The sequence below is a fragment of the Chinchilla lanigera genome, unplaced genomic scaffold (genome assembly GCF_000276665.1).
Source record: "Chinchilla lanigera isolate Chin_1 unplaced genomic scaffold, ChiLan1.0 scaffold00113, whole genome shotgun sequence".
NCBI lineage: Eukaryota > Metazoa > Chordata > Mammalia > Rodentia > Chinchillidae > Chinchilla > Chinchilla lanigera.
The window spans coordinates 1,027,304-1,043,270 of NW_004955514.1; the positions used below are offsets into that span (position 1 = coordinate 1,027,304).

The 15,967-nt window shown below is 62.6% G+C and overlaps 2 protein-coding genes across 2 annotated transcripts in view; one reads left to right on the plus strand and one right to left on the minus strand.

The window, feature by feature from the left end:
- Positions 1–2,940: 2,940 nt before the first annotated feature.
- On the plus strand, positions 2,941–11,287 carry Fgfr3 (fibroblast growth factor receptor 3; the record flags this gene model as incomplete). The annotated part of the gene is given in 16 exon segments (XM_013506763.1): positions 2,941–3,210; positions 3,396–3,449; positions 4,481–4,653; positions 4,748–4,871; positions 4,948–5,138; positions 5,940–6,090; positions 7,343–7,539; positions 7,870–8,015; positions 8,186–8,307; positions 8,380–8,490; positions 8,581–8,771; positions 8,906–9,028; positions 9,108–9,178; positions 9,318–9,455; positions 9,539–9,644; positions 9,730–11,287. Coding segments are annotated over 16 exon segments (2,315 nt in total), but the record flags the coding sequence as incomplete, so codon positions are not given.
- Positions 11,288–12,799: 1,512 nt separating this feature from the next.
- Letm1 (leucine zipper-EF-hand containing transmembrane protein 1) overlaps positions 12,800–15,967 on the minus strand; it is a gene marked incomplete in the record, with an annotated part of 29,195 nt that continues 26,027 nt past the window's right edge. The window contains 1 exon segment of the mRNA XM_013506764.1: positions 12,800–15,153. Coding sequence (XP_013362218.1) covers positions 15,004–15,153 — 150 coding nt within the window.

Below are 15,967 nucleotides of genomic sequence, written 5' to 3' on the forward strand. Positions count from 1 at the left end.
CCCCGCACCAGGAATCGAACTCAGGACCTTGCGCCTGCCAGCGCTGTGCCGCTGAGCTAAATTCCCAGCCCCTTCACAGGGTGATTTACAAATGAATGGACCAGCTATGGGCACCTACCTCTTTGGTTTTTTGTGGGGAGCAGTTGCCTGGACTTCAGCACTGTGGGCCACCAGCTGCTCACCCCAGTGCTTGGGTGTCCTCTCTGGAACCTCGGTTTCCTCGCCTGTCGGGGACTGATAATGGCAGGGTTGTTTGGAGGCTTAGGCTGGATAATCCCGTAAACCCTCATTAGCCCACCAGGCCCGGATCCTTTTTTTTCTTTTTTTCTGATTGTTACAAAACTCTCTGGAATGTCCCTGGGTGGGATGGGAGGTGGGGATGCAGGAGGCCAGACCCTGGCCCTCAGCTGCAGGGTCCCTTGGGGCATTGCTTTCTCCTGTGCTGTTTCAGTCACATACCTCACAACACCTCCCACACCCAGGCCAACGGAGCTGCATGTGCAGAACCAGAACACTTTGTTCCCTGACCCTGGCCCTTGTCTGGCTCCAAACCCGGAGTCCTTTGGGGTAGTTGGCTTCAGAAACCAGTCTGAATTTGATGCTTGTTCTGTTGGGTGCCCTGAGGGCACCTCAGCTGCAGTGACCCAGAACTGCCAGCAGCGTCACCCAGGCAGGCACACAGCCCTCCTAGCAGGCTGTCTTGGCCACATCAGTGTCAGACCAGAGACCGCAGAAGTGTCCCTTACCCCTCTCCCTCACCTGTCACACACGCCAGCCACCTCACTGCGTGAAGTGGCCTCTCTGGCCCTTCAGGCCTGCAGGGTGAGATTTCTACCTTGTGCCACAGTGCAGGAAACCGAGGCACAAAGTCAGGGCGGTCCTGACCCAGCACAGCTCCTGCAGGACCCAGGGTCCCATGGGCCGCAGCAGTGGGCTTTCCTTACTGGGTTTGGCACCATGTGGGGGCCCCGTGGGAGAAGGTGCTGTGGGGCTCACGGGCACAGCAGGACCAGTGTTTGCGGGTGCAGATAGCCTCCCTTGTGGATGGAGAAAGAGCCCCCTGGGGGACGGGTCCATATGTGCCTGAGACTGGGGGAGCGTGTGGGGCCTCCCCAGGCCCTCTCAGTGCCCGCCAAGCTCACCCCATGCTGTCTTGCCCTTGGTGTCCAGATGCTTGACTTTCCTGGTCCAGTTCCTGTAGGGTTTTCCCTAGGGCCTTGGTCGCAGGCAGTGGACACGGCTGCCCAAGGCTGCCCAAAGTCCAGGTGCCCCCATCCTCTTGACACCTGGCAGAGAGAGAGGTGGCCAGGTCAAGGGTCGGCCGTCCGCTGAACAAGGGCCCTTTCCCCTCCCCGCCCCACACCAACAGGTATCTGCTTGGCAGAGCTGGCCTGGGGGCTGCCCTCTGTTCCCCCACAGTCCCTTGCTGGACCAGATTGAAGCAAATACTTGTGCAGATGGCTTGACCTGTTGTCCTTGCCCGACCAAACCAGAACCAGCCGGCTGTTGCCTTTGGGCCAGGGCCTGGGGTTGAGGCCACTGCGACCAGCTTGTTCCTGCCTTCTGGGGGGCCTCAGGCAGCTCCCAGTACTGGGTGGTCCCCACAGGACAGGGCCGCCAGGCCTGGAGAGCTGGAGGTCAGGCCGGGAGCCCTCCAACTGTGGCCACCCAGGGGCTGGCCCTGAGCTAGGAGTCCCTGTGGGACACGGGCTCCCATGGATACTTGTGGGGGACGAGTGGGTCCCTGTGGCTGGCAGGCCCCTGGGCATGTGGGGCTGGCTCCTGTGGGATGGCAGCATTAGGCTTGGCCTGTGAGCCAGGGACTGGTGTGGCCAGAGTGGGCAGCTGGAGCCTGAATCTAGGCCACGCGTCGGTAGAATGACAAGTGATGGTGCAGCCAGTCTGTGGTGCCTGGGCCAGGTCTGTGCAGGGCCACGCAGCCCTGTCCTGGGCCTCAGCCCCGCTGCCCCATGCCCAGCATTATCTGGCCCTGGCAGGGCGGCTCGGATGGTGGTCATCCTTGTGGGTGGTGTCCCTGGGTCTCAGACCTTGGGCCTCTCGGGAGCTGGGGAGCGCCAGGGAGGAGAGAGCCCCAGACCCTCCTGTAGGAATGCGCTTGCACCCCAACTCTGCTCACCATCTCTTGGCTCAGCTCTGCCCCGCTCGCCTGGTGCCTGCAGTGTCCTCAGCCTGGGTCATCATCAAGGATGGGTGGGCAGGAGTCCACCACCAGCCACCTGGGGTCCCCCTGTGGGCCCTTGCCCCTGGGCTGAGACCCGGCGGTCAGACTGGGGTCCCAATGGCTGTTGGTGCAGATGTACCCGCCAGAGCCCCTGGTCCACTCCGGTTGCCCCTGCCTGCCAGGAGCCAGAGCCTGCTCTCCTTGCCCCTGCTGCCAGGCGTGTCCCGTTCCCTGGCTTCGCCCTGCACTGCTCTTGCTGCCACTTTGAGAGTTGGGGTACTGGAGGGGCTCTCTTCTGAAGAAGCTCCCTCCCTTTCTCCGGGAGCCTTAATTCAGCCAGAGGTCAGCAAGTGGAGCCTGTCGGGCATGCGCCTGTGCTGCCCATGAGCTAAGAATGGCGTTCACATTTCCAGATGGTAACAGATAGGATAAGACTTTGTGAGGCTTTTCTGTGTGTGTGCTGGGGATGCCCCCCCGGCTGAGCTGCACCCCGACTCCCTGTCTGTGAGTGGTTATATAGGCGTGTAGGTCTTTGAGACGAGATTGAGTTCTTGGGGCAGACTGGTCGGTAGAGCTGACGAAGTTGGATGCCGTTTATGCACCCCTCCTGGGGTATGGGAGCTGGTAGGACCCAGGCTGCTGACCCTTTCTCATTCAGGAACTGCTGCAGCCTCCACCTGTGGGTCTGCAAAGTGGGGTACCACATCCCAGCTCCCCTGCTCTGGGTGTGGTCTCACTGTTGCCCCTTTCTTCTGCAGAGGCCCTGGGGCCGGAGCCCAGCCAGCAGGCACAGGTGGTCTTTGGCAGTGGGGACACCGTGGAGCTGAGCTGCCACCCACCTGGAGGTGGCCCCGTGGGCCCCACAGTCTGGGTCAAGGATGGTGAGGGGCTTGCGTCCTCGGACCGCATCCTGGTGGGGCCCCAGTGGCTGCAGGTGCTGAACGCCTCCCACGAGGACGCTGGGGCCTACAGCTGCCGGCAGCAGCTCACGCAGCGTGTGCTGTGCCGCTTTGGTGTACGTGTGACAGGTGTGTGCCTGCTGAGCTGCGCCAGGCTCGGGGCCCTGGCATGGTCTGGGGCAGCGGGGTCTGAGGGAGGGGCTGTGAGGGGCGCCTGAGGTCCTCCTGGGCAGGCCCTGGCAGCTGAGGAGCAGGGGGCACCTGGATGTGGCCCATCACAGGCCCAGTGCCCACACTACCCTTCCTCTTGGCAGATACCCCCTCCTCAGGAGACGATGAAGACGGGGAGGATGTGGCTGAAGACACAGGTGAGACCAGATGCTAGGCTGGGGCTGGCTGGGGAGGGGCCACTTCCTCCCTGCCCAGTTCTGCCTTCTGCTGGCAGGTAGGACATGATGCCTGGGGGAGACCTCAGGGCACAGGGAGGAAAGGGCAGGTGAGGTGGGCCGGGGCCATCATGACCATGCTGGGCACCACTCTGGGTGCTGGCCCTGGGCGCCAGGTGGCACCCTGGGGATGGGAGGGGGCAGCCGTGCTGCAGATGGGAAAAGCAGGGCACAAGGCTTGCGGAGACAGCGGCCAGGCCCAGTGTGGGGCTCTCCCTGGTGTGAGCACAGCAGGGTACAGCTCTCAGATGGCTGCTGCGGGCAGGGCTGGGCACACACCGTAAAAGGGGCTCCGACAGGGTTTTCCCTGGTGGCAGGCAGGGTGACAGTGCCCAGATGAGGCCGGAATAGTAGCAGGAGGACTCTGTCGCCCACTGTGCAGGGGCCGGGGCTTTCTAGTATTGGAGCTAAGTCTGAGGAGCTGCGAGATGCATGTGTGCAGAGCAGGGTAATGGCCAGGTGGCCATGGAGTTCAGCCCTGTGTGGCCTGGGCCGAGGACGCCGAGCCCCACAGGCCCTCCCGTCACCGGGCGTCTCCTTGCCCACCCCAAGAGGCTCCGCCCCGGCTCTGTCCTCACTGCCCCTGCCATGCCTCAGTGCTCTCTGTGAGACGGTGTGTCCCCAGGTGAATGGCAGTGAGGGTTGCCCTGGAGAGCCAGGCAGGGAAGGCAGCCCCCAGCCCAGCCCAGGGGAAGGACAGAACCCAGCAGGGGAGAGGGTGGCCCAGGGGGCAGCCCTGGGAACAGCCCTGGGAAGCAGGAGCAGGAGAGCCGCCTTGGGGTCCTGCAGACTCGTGGGTGATGCAGGTCCTGGGAAACCCCAAAGCCTGTCCCGAGGCTGCAGTAGGAGCAGCGCCTGGGGCAGACCGCAGACTTTTGGCTGCGTGAGTCTCCCCCCACTGAGAGTAGGGGTCCTGCTCCCCTGGGTCCTAGTCCTCACTGTACCACTGCCAGCAGGGGCCCCGTACTGGACTCGGCCTGAGCGGATGGACAAGAAGCTGCTGGCTGTGCCAGCTGCCAACACAGTGCGCTTCCGCTGCCCAGCCGCTGGCAACCCCACGCCCTCCATCTCCTGGCTGAAGAATGGCAAAGAGTTCCGGGGGGAGCATCGCATCGGGGGCATCAAGGTGGGTATGGGGGCCTCGGGGAGCTTGGCCTTGGCCCTGCGGTGGAGCCTGGTGGATGGGGCCTGCAGCCTCACCACCCCCCACCTTTCGGCAGCTTCGGCACCAGCAGTGGAGCCTGGTCATGGAGAGCGTGGTGCCCTCGGACCGAGGCAACTACACCTGCGTGGTGGAGAACAAGTTTGGCAGCATCCAACAGACATACACGCTGGACGTGCTGGGTGAGCGCCGGCCAGGCGAGGGTGGGACCTGCTGCCCAGCGCCCCGCTGACCACCCGACCTGTCCTGTACCCGCAGAGCGCTCGCCACACCGCCCCATCCTGCAGGCAGGGCTGCCGGCCAACCAGACGGCTGTGCTGGGGAGCGATGTGGAGTTCCACTGCAAGGTGTACAGCGACGCACAGCCGCACATCCAGTGGCTGAAGCACGTGGAGGTGAACGGCAGCAAGGTGGGCCCTGACGGCACACCCTACGTCACTGTGCTCAAGGTGGGCACCAGGGCCGGCATGGGCGGGGCTCCGCCCTGGGACACTGGGGTGGGTGGGGTGTTGTTGCTCTTTGGGAGGGGCTCAGATGGGCCCTCCAGGTGCTGAGCCTGGGACCGGCTCCCTCGCCCGTGCTCCGCGGTGAAGCCTCTTCTTGGACCCTGGCTCAGAGCCGGGCCCATGGGCCGCTCTGGGTGGGCCCTGCCTGTGCCAATGAAGGGGTCCAGGGCTGGGGTCATGCTTGCCCTCCCAGAGTCCCGTGTACCTCCGTGCTGGGCCGCAGCTCCAGGGCTGGCCGAGTGGCCATGTCCGCAGTGCGGGCAGCATGGGGCTGGAGCACCACCCTGCCAGCTGCCTGGCCCTTAGCTTTGTTCCCATGGCCGCAGGGGTGGGAGCCACCCGAGTTGGGATGGTTGCGACACTGGAAGCCCAAAGAGAAACATCTGTTCCAAGACAAGGCGGTCTAGTGGGGGTGGGGAGCAGGCGCCCTGGGCCACAGCAGAGTCCGGAGCTGGCTGGGGGAGGCCGAGGGGCCTGTGGCGGGGCCTCTGTGGGTGCTAAAGACCCCAGGTGGCAGGCAGGGCGAAGCCAGGGCAAAGCCAGGGTGTGGGCTCTGGGTTGGGGGTGGGACCCAGGGTGCATCCCGGGAGCCGCCACAGCTCACCGCCGTGAGGTGCCTCTGCCACTGCCTCTGGGGAGACTTCCAGCCCCTCCGTGGGGTCCTCCTCTCCCCACCGCCTCCTGCCTTGCGCCCAGCCCAGGCTGCCTCAGGGCACGCCTGAGCCGGGTCTCTTGTCCCCGCAGTCCTGGATCAGTGAGAATGTGGAGGCAGACGCACGCCTCCGCCTGGCCAATGTGTCGGAGCGGGACGGGGGCGAGTACCTCTGTCGAGCCACCAATTTCATAGGCGTGGCCGAGAAGGCCTTTTGGCTGCGTGTTCACGGGCCCCGAGCAGGTAACGACTCTGTCCCACGCCTGCCTGGCACGCCGAGCTCCAGCTCCGACACCCCGGCCATGTGCCTGCCTGCACGCCCCTGCACGCCCCTGTCCTGCTTGTGCCCGCCCCGTGGCTTCTTCTGCTTGTGGCCCCTCTGCCACCACATGGATGGCACCAATTGCTGCTGTGACCGCCTGCTTTGAACCCTCGGGCCTGCGCTGGCCCTGTCTGCCCTGCCATGTGCTCCCCGGAAGGTCCCTAAACCTGTTCGGACCGCATCCTATAGTCTGAGCGCCTGCCTGCCGCCTCTCTCTGGCTGCTGGACCTGGCACTTCCTCACTGCCATCCAACGTTCATCAGTCCAACTGTCTGTCTGTCCCGTCTGCACCCTCCTCTCCTTGCACTAACCCTGCATGCTGCCCCCAGCAGCCCTGTGCTCCTGTCCGCCTGCCTGACGCTCACCTGGGACAGAGGACTCGCCGGTGGAGGGACTGGCTTCGGGCTCGGTGCCCATGCTCAAGGCAGAGGCCTGGGCCGTCGTGGCCGTGGCAGGACCGTGGCGGTGGCCGAGGCGGTGGTGGCGGCGTTTTCTTTGCAGCCTGGCTGGATCGTGGCCGCGTGGCCTGGGCCGTGGTGCCCGTGGGGAGGTTCTGGCGCTCGCCTATCGCGCTCTGTTCTCTCTTTGTAGACGGCGGGCGCTAACACCACCGACAAGGAGTTAGAGGTTCTGTCCTTGCGCAATGTCACCTTTGAGGACGCGGGGGAGTACACCTGTCTGGCGGGCAATTCTATCGGGTTTTCTCATCACTCTGCGTGGCTGGTGGTGCTGCCAGGTACTGGCTCTGCTGCTGCTTACTCTGCACCTGTCTTCTGGAGTGCTGGCTCGGGACACGCCACAGCTGCCAAGGATGGGCTGGCAAGGGCTGGGGTGCGCCTGGCCTTACGCCTGGCATGGGAACTCGACCTGGCCCCGTGTTGGCCCGATAGCTGGGGTGCGGGGCCCTGCACACTGTGGCTTTAGCGTCTCCCGGGTGCCTGGGTGGCGGTTTGAGTGCTGCTGGCTCTGCTGGGCTCTTTCTTTCCTGGGTCTGCCCCTCCTGACTTACATGTCTTGACTGTAGCACCAGGTGATAGAGCGCAGAGGCCTGGGGTGCTCCTAGCTCTGAGCCCCAGGCTGGTACCCCCTGCCTGACCTTGCCAGTGCCTGTGGCTCTGGCCCCTGGCGGCCCCTGGGAGGCTGGGCTAGGCCCCAATACCCATGTCTTTGCAGCAGAGGAGGAGCTGGCGGAGGCAGACACAGCTGGCGGTGTATACGCGGGCATCCTCAGCTACGGGCTGGGCTTCTTCCTGTTCATCCTGGTGGTGGCAGCTGTGACCCTCTGCCGCCTACGCAGCCCCCCTAAGAAGGGCCTGGGCTCCCCCACCGTGCACAAAGTCTCCCGCTTCCCGCTCAAGCGACAGGTAACAGAAAGTAGATACCAGGTTTCCAGCCTCCGCCCGCCCACCCGGCCTCCCGGACCCTTGGGCCCACACACGTCCTGGTCCTCGTCCGAGGCCAGGGCTGTTTCCACGGTCAGGTGGGCTCGTGCTCCAGTCCTCACTGGTCTCAGTATGGAGCCCAGGTTTCCCGCTTTTAAAATTCCTCCCTCACTGCTCCAAGGGAGCTCAGCAGCCCCACGAGCCCAGCCCACTGTCCTGCATGGCCACGGCCTCACCACACCCATGGCTGCGCCACCCACCCCTCCCAGCCCTGGCCCCTGCCGTGAGGCGCCAACCTGCCCCTGCCGACCCAAGCAGGTGTCCTTGGAGTCCAACTCGTCCATGAACTCCAACACACCGCTGGTCCGCATCGCCCGGCTGTCCTCAGGAGAGGGCCCCACGCTGGCCAATGTGTCTGAGCTTGAGCTGCCTGCTGACCCCAAGTGGGAGCTGTCGAGGTCCCGGTCAGTGGGGGCGAGGGTGTGGCTCTGTTGGCTGCTGGGACGGCGCAGGCCATGGCCTGCCTGGGCTCAGATGGGGGTGGCAGTGGTGGGTGTGGGGAGCCCCATATGGAGGAAGGCTGGGCCGGGCCGGGCCAGGGCACCAGCACTTACTGCCTTGGCCTTCCCGGCAGGCTGACCCTGGGCAAGCCTCTTGGGGAGGGCTGCTTCGGCCAGGTGGTCATGGCAGAGGCCATCGGCATCGACAAAGACCGGGCCGCCAGGCCTGTCACCGTGGCTGTGAAGATGCTGAAGGGTGAGTAGGCGGGAGTGCGGGCCTGCAGGGCTGTGGGTGCCACTGCCTGATGCCTCCTGTCCTCCGGCACAGACGATGCCACCGACAAGGACCTTTCGGACCTGGTGTCGGAGATGGAGATGATGAAGATGATCGGCAGGCACAAGAACATCATCAACTTGCTGGGGGCCTGCACGCAGGGCGGTGGGTGTGGGGAGGCGGGCGGGCGGCAGGGAGAGGTGGCTGGGCGGTGTGGCTGGGGCGGGGCCTGAGGACCTGTGCCCACGCCTGCAGGGCCCCTCTATGTGCTGGTGGAGTACGCCGCCAAGGGCAACTTGCGGGAGTACTTGCGGGCACGGCGGCCCCCAGGCCTGGACTACACCTTCGACACCTGCAAGCTGCCCGAGGAGCAGCTCACCTTCAAAGACCTGGTGTCCTGTGCCTACCAGGTGGCCCGGGGCATGGAGTACTTGGCCTCCCAGAAGGTGAGCAAGTGGGGCTGAGGTGTGGTCTGAGCCTGGGCTGGGGCTGGGGCCGGGCCGGGCGGGCACCGCGCTGGAGCGGGGTGGAGGGGCTCCAGGGGTCCCTCAACCCTGTCATGCACCCCATCCGTCCCCAGTGCATCCACAGGGACCTGGCTGCCCGAAACGTGCTGGTGACTGAGGACAACGTGATGAAGATTGCAGACTTCGGCCTGGCCCGGGACGTGCACAACCTCGACTACTACAAGAAGACCACCAACGTGAGTCCTGCCCTTCGTCCCTGGGTGGGGTGACGGAGGCAGGAGACGCCTGGCAGCTGACACCTGCTTTTTTTTCTAGGGCCGGCTGCCCGTGAAGTGGATGGCACCTGAGGCCCTGTTTGACCGAGTCTACACCCACCAGAGTGATGTGTAAGGGATGTGGGGGGTGGCGGGAGGGGTGAGCTGTGCCCGCGCCCCACCTGGCCCATAGGGACACAGCCTCGGGTGGGGGCTGTGCAGGGAAGGGGCCGAAGGTGCGCAGGGCGCTGACCTGGCCCCACGCCTGCAGCTGGTCCTTTGGGGTCCTACTCTGGGAGATCTTCACGCTGGGGGGCTCCCCGTATCCTGGCATCCCGGTGGAGGAGCTTTTCAAGCTACTGAAGGAGGGCCACCGCATGGACAAGCCGGCCAACTGCACGCAGGACTTGTGAGTGCAGCGTCACCTGCAGCAGCCCAGGCTCCAGGATGGGTGGGGTGGGCGCCGGGCCAACGCTTCTGCCCTGGCTGCAGGTACATGATCATGCGTGAGTGCTGGCATGCTGTACCCTCGCAGAGGCCCACCTTCAAGCAGCTGGTGGAGGACCTGGACCGCATCCTCACTGTGACGTCCACCGATGTGAGTGCTCAGCCCCCCACATACCCAGCGGGAGAGTCTCTCACAGTGGGTGCGTGCTGACCAGGCCCCTGCCCTCTGCCCGCAGGAGTACCTGGACCTGTCGGTGCCCTTTGAGCAGTACTCACCTGGTGGCCAGGACACACCTAGCTCCAGCTCCTCTGGGGATGACTCTGTGTTCACACACGACCTGCTGTCCCCCGCTCCGCCTGGCAGTGGGGGCCCTAGGACGTGAAAGGCAACGGCCCTGCAGGCTGAACCCCTGTCAATGTGAGAGTGAACCAGGGCCCACCCTGCTGCCACTGGGGTGCAGCGGCCTAGGCCTGAGCCCCGTGGGGATGGGCATGCGGACAGATGCTGCGCATCTGCGTGTGTCAGAGGGAGGTCTCCCAGCCTGCATGCGCAGTCCCTGGGACACCTGCGCTGCTGTACGATGCCCTCCTGAGTGGCCGGCGCCAGGAGGCCGAGAGGCCTTATTTTGGGGGCATCAGATGTAGAATGTAAGGGGGCCACCCCCAGGAAGCATCTCAGAGTGGGCTGCAACCCCCCGTCCCCAAGCTGAGCCTGCAGGGCAGCCCCTTGTGGTGAGCCCCGCACCTGCGTGGCACCTTGCACCTGGGGGCGAGCAGCAGCTCTCCTACCTCCAGGTCTCCCCACTGCCCACCCTCCCCTCAGACAAATTACGGGTACCTGAAGGTGGGAGCCTTTACCTTCTATCTGAAAGGTTTATTCCAGAAACGAGTGTACATTTCTATAAATAGATGCTGTGTATATGGTATATATACATATATATAAGAATCTCTATGTGGGGAAGACGGCAGTGGGCTGGGTGGGGAGACCCCGTAGGGGCAGGCGGAGGAGCAGAGGGGCTTTTCTGGCGCTGCAGTTTTGTTTTTAAAATTGTACCTGGACCTGTATATTTGTAAAGCTATTTATCGACCCCCAAAACCCTGGTCTCCCCACGTGGATAGTGTTTAGCCGGCCGCATGGCAGAGATTTAAGTTTTAACTTATTAACAGCTGAGGTTTATGCTGCATTTGGAGGGGTTATGAGAATGTACATCCAGCTGTGAGGCTGCCTCATGGGCTGTGTGCTGGAGGTGAGTCCAGCGAGCGTTTTATTTCCTTTGGCCTGTTGCAGGGGAGTTAGATTTCTAGAAGACCTTTCCTTAGATTTATTTTTTTGGACTTCAGAGCAAGCTGGTATTTTCATACAGATTCTTCTAATTGCTGCATATTCCAGGGAGGGCCGGCCCTACGAGCAGGTTCAGATGTTATTAGATGTTACAAGTTTATATCTATCTATATATATATAATTTATTGAGTTTTTACAAGATGTATTTGCTGTAGACTTAACACTTCTTACGCAACGCTTTTAGACTTTTATAGCCCAGACTGCTACCTTTCACAGCTTGGGAGAGAAAGCCGTGAATTCGGTTTTGTTCCCTTTTGTACTGTTCTTGGGCCCAAGTTGGGTGGCTAACCCTCGCCTGTCCATCAACTGCTGGCCAGCCAGCAAGGCCAGGGCAACCACTGGATCTTGGGGCCCAGCCGTGGTGGCCAGAGGTGTCGGCCCACACCAGCCGATGTGACTTCGTTAACCCAGGTGTCCTTTCCAAGAATAAAGAGACGACTGGTTCCAAGCTGCCCCGTGCCTGTTGCCTGTGTCCTGGATCGGCGGGTCCATGTCCTGTCCTGTGTCATGGACAGGTTATTGGTGCCCTGGGAGGGGGCTCCCTGCCAGCAGCGGGGCAGGAGCAGCTGCTCTGATCCCCAGGTGGGGGCACACATGTCCTGGGGACCCCCTCCCCCAGCAGCCCGTTTCCTGTCTCTGGCTCCCCTGCCTGGAGAGCAGGTCTAGGAGCTTCTCGGGGAGCAGGTGGCCAAGCTGGCCAGGGGCACCTGGAGCTGAATGAATCCTGTGCTGGCCCTGCCTTCCAGGAGAGGGCAGGTGCTGATGCCATCCCATTCCCGGGGCCATTCAGGTTGTTAAGGTCTGGGGGCTTGGCCACCATACCCCGTCAGCAACTGCGTAAGGGACGCTACCTCCAGCCCCCCAGCCAGAGACCTGGTAGTGGGGCCCCAGGTAGGGAGGCCAGGGTTGGTGGGAGTAGGGACTGGGTTCAACACGCTGCTCCATGCAGGGGTCCCTGGAAACCTCCCCTCCTGGGTGGGGTGACAGGAAGGTCTTTGACCCAACCACCAGGGCCCTCAGGAGGCAGGCACAGGCCGCGTGGACACCTGGTGATGGTGACCTGGCCGGGAGGCTAGTGGAAGCAGATGGGCAGGGCTGGCCAGGCAAGTGGAGCACAGGCGCCCCCTGGTGCTGTGCAGCCAAGCTGCGCCCCGAAGCCCTCGGCTGGGCCTGGCTGCTGGGGCTGTGGTGGCTCCTGGAGCAGGTACCCACCCTCCTCGGGGTGACAGCACCAGAGCTTGTCCTTGGGGCTCCAATTTCAGTCAGAAACCCCGGGGGGCCTGTGGCCTGTGCCTGCTAAGAAAGCTTCCTGTGGTCACCAGTGGCTGGCACGAGACTGACACTTTCAGGAGCCCTGCAGATTGCCCCCAGTAAGCTACCAGAGCTGCCGTGTCTCTGGCCCGTTACCCATCAATAGGGCAGTGGGCACTGGGGCAAACGGTGCCCTTCATGCTGGCTGGTGCTGTTGGTCTCAGCTGGGACCCTGGAGAGGCCCAGAGTACCTGGCGAGATGCGCATGTGCTCAGGGAGCCGCTCAGGATGTGTGCTGCGTGTGCCTGTTGTGCTCCAGCTTGGGGCCTGAGCCAGGACCCTGAGCAGCCTGGGTACCCAAGGCTCGGGCCAGGGCAGCCTGTCCCTTGATGGGCCTGGGTCAGCAGAGGTCCCGTGTCTGCCCTCCTGCTGAGATGCCCCCGTCAACCAGAGCTCTCCTCTGCTTCACTCACTCTCCAGGTGCCTGGCCTGTCACGTGTAGGCTGCAGGCAGACTACAGTGTCCCAAGGGTCCTGAGTCAGGACTCGGCTCCAGTGCTGGTGCCTACTGCTTGGGAACCACGCCAGGCGCAATCTGGGGGCAGTATCCAGGCTCCTACGGACCCCAGGGGCCTGATGCATCCACTGTGGGTCCTCAGGGTGGGGAGTGACCTGGCAGCGTGGCCACAAACCCAGACAAACCACTGCAGGGCAGACAAGTCATCAAGTGGCACTTTATTACACTGCCTCTTTACATCAGCTGTCTAGCACGCACTCGGCCTGTCAGTGCAGGGCTCAGGCCAACCTGGTGTCAAAGGACAGGGCAGGAGGCTGGAGCCAAGGCCGGAGCCCTGGGAGAGGCAGGGCCCATCCTGCAGCCCACAGTACTGTCACAAGAGCAGGGACTTCGATAATGCTGAGTAATCTCCAAATCAGATGGCATAGAAATACTATCTTGAGATGCTGCAGGAACACAGACTTGATATTCTCTTAAAAACTTTTTACATAGGGTGTTACACACAGCCAGGCCAGGAGATGGAAAACTGCTCCCTTGCCGGTCCCCAGGACCCTGGTGACAGCCAGCCCCAGGAGGCCTTTTGAGACAGGGTCTCACTGTGTAGTTCAGACTAGCCTTGAGCTCACTATGTAGCCCAGTGATCTTCCTGCCTCAGCCTCCCGAGTGCTGGGATTACAAGAGGCCACTTTTAGAAATATGCAGTGGCCTTCACGTTCAGAAGTCTCGACTGATATTCCACAAGGATGTCCCAAATCCCTGAGTGAGAGGGGCGTGCATGGGTGGGGTGTGTAACAAGGGAACATGGCTGTGGCACCAGGAGACCCCAGCTCCTAAAGACGCCTGAGCAGGCCAAGGGTGCAGGCAGAGGGCGGACGTGAAACAGGCAGCCGAGCCGCCACCTCTGGAACAGAGGCCCGCACAGCCTCGCTTCCTCTGGCAGGCCCAGGTCCCGTACACCACACCAAGGCAGAGCAACGGCAATAAATTAGGGTCAGTATAGGAAAATGTGGGGAAAACTCGTAACTTCCTACCATGTGCCATCGAGCCCATGACACCTGGAGGGCAGCCTGTCCAGGCAGTGCTGTGGGCCGGCAGGGTCACCAGTGTGCCCATGAAGCCACCAAGGATGAGGACAAGAGCAGGACACAGTGATGGGCACTGTGTGGGACACACTGGGCACTCACAGGCCCGTTCTCAGCAGCAAGCGCGCTTGCACGGCACGGGCTAGGCTGCTAAGGAAGGGCGGGACTCGGCGCGGCCCACCAGATGCCCTCCCCAGAGAGCAGAAATGTGACTCGGCCTCGAGCAGCCCTCATTCCTACTTGGTCAGCTTCAAGCTTCAAGTAAGTCAGAAGATTCTTCCTGCGTGCGTGGCCATGCCTGGCCCCATTCCTATGTCTTCCACAGTCCTGTGAGGCCCCATGGGCCATGTGCCTGCCACCACGCGAAATGCCCTGACTACTGTCCAGGGAGCTGTGGACCCAGAGGTCCTAGGCCAGTTGGGGGCTGGTAGCCTGAGAGCCTGTGGGGAGACTGGCAGCCGGCGGCACACGGGGAGAACCAGCTGTCTCAAGGATTGGGGCACCGCACGGGGTGGCCCCGTCGTGCCCGCTTGTCCTCACAGCCGGGTGGATTCCAGACGGAGAAGCCACACAGGGCCCTGTGGCACTGGAAGGGGTCGAGGGCCCGGGGCGCGACTGGACCTCACCCAGCATGGAGCACCGCACAGCCAGACTCACGCGCCTCAACCCTGATTGTGTCAGATGCTACTGCTCACGAGCTGGGCAGACTGTCATTCTGAAAACGAGTTAATGAATTAGGCGCAGATCAAAAGTGAATCGAGAGTTCCAGTAAACGACAGGATCCACAGGAGACACCGCACGTGGTCAGATGGTCAGGGAGAGGCACAGAGAGGCCACAGACATGTCGGCCTCGACAGTACACGGACACAACTTGGGGAACGTGTGCAGGCAGACACTGCCCTCGACGTGTGGGAAGCAGAGTCCGAGACCAACTGGAGCAGCGATCTTCAGAGTCCAGGGGCCTGTGCTGCCTCCCGGTGCAGCGCCTCTGGCCATCTCTGCCGGGTGCTGGGCTCCACACACCATGCCTTCCTCCCGGGACTCGGGTGCGCAGGGAGGGGCCTTCCTGCCTGGCCGAGCCGAGCGAGCTCCCTCCAGGCCACTCAGCACCACACCACAGCGTGAGTCCAGTCACACTTCCCTGGAGGCTCTTAGGAATCCAACCCAGTCTTTGTGGAATGATGAAAATTAAAATTACTTGATTATGGAAGTTTGTGATTTATTCCAGACCAAATATTAGAACTGCCACAAGAATCACCTCAAAGCAATCACTCTTCACCATTCCCACCGTGATGGTGTGGTGGGACCGCGTGAAGGCCCTAGTTCTTCACCTCCACTACCTCCTTCTCAGCCTTCTCCTTGGCCTTCTCCTTCTCCCCCACCTTCTCCTCCTTCTCCAGCGTGGCCACGATTTCGGCCACCTGGCTGGTGGAGAGGTGCACGTCTTCTTTGTCTACCAGCTCGATCACCTGCAGAGGAAAGGGCTTAGCAGGCTCCAGTCCAAGGCACTGCCTATGGTCCCTTTACAGCCCAGGGAGGTGGGAACACTGCTACCTGACTCAGCCACCCTCAAGGTCTTGGGTCCTGCCGCTGCCCTGGTCCTGGAGTACTAACCCTCCCCAGGGGCCATGGGCAGCACAAGGCTGCTGGCACCAGGTTCCCACTCCAGCTTGCATGGCTGCTGTGGTGCCAGGGGTACCTGTGTGTGGCCTCCCCACGGCACAGCACGAAAGGTGTGGGGGCTGGATGGAGGAGGGGAGGGAGCAGAAGGTATGAGGGACAGGGGCCTGGTGGAGCCCTGCTTTTAAGAACTGAAAGAAATGAGCCAGTATCTGTGGTCATGTCTGAAACACCACTAACTGGTCAGGCCCAAGCAGCCATGGGGGCAGTTTCCTGCCAGGACTGTAAATGGTTCAGGAGGGCCTCTAGTGACCTGCAGGTTGGGTCCAGATGCCCCAGGCAGGCTGCATCCTGTCTAGGCCTTGGGAGCCAACCTGAACCCTGGTGACTATACGTGGAAGCCTGGCCCACCTGTCACCTCAGGCCTCAGGTGAGGAGCCCTGGCAGGTGAGGCTCCACCCCTCGTCCAACTGCCTGCCACAGGATCCCTGAGCAACAAAGGATGCAGGGTGAGCTGGGGTATGGTGGCTACTACCTCCCCTGGGGACTCTGCTCAGGCTGCCAGGCCAGGGGCCCCAGTCAGAAGCAGGTGGCCTGCACCCCAGAGGGCACCGTCCTGGACACGTGTGTGTGTGTGTGTGTGTGAGAGAGAGAGAGAGAGAG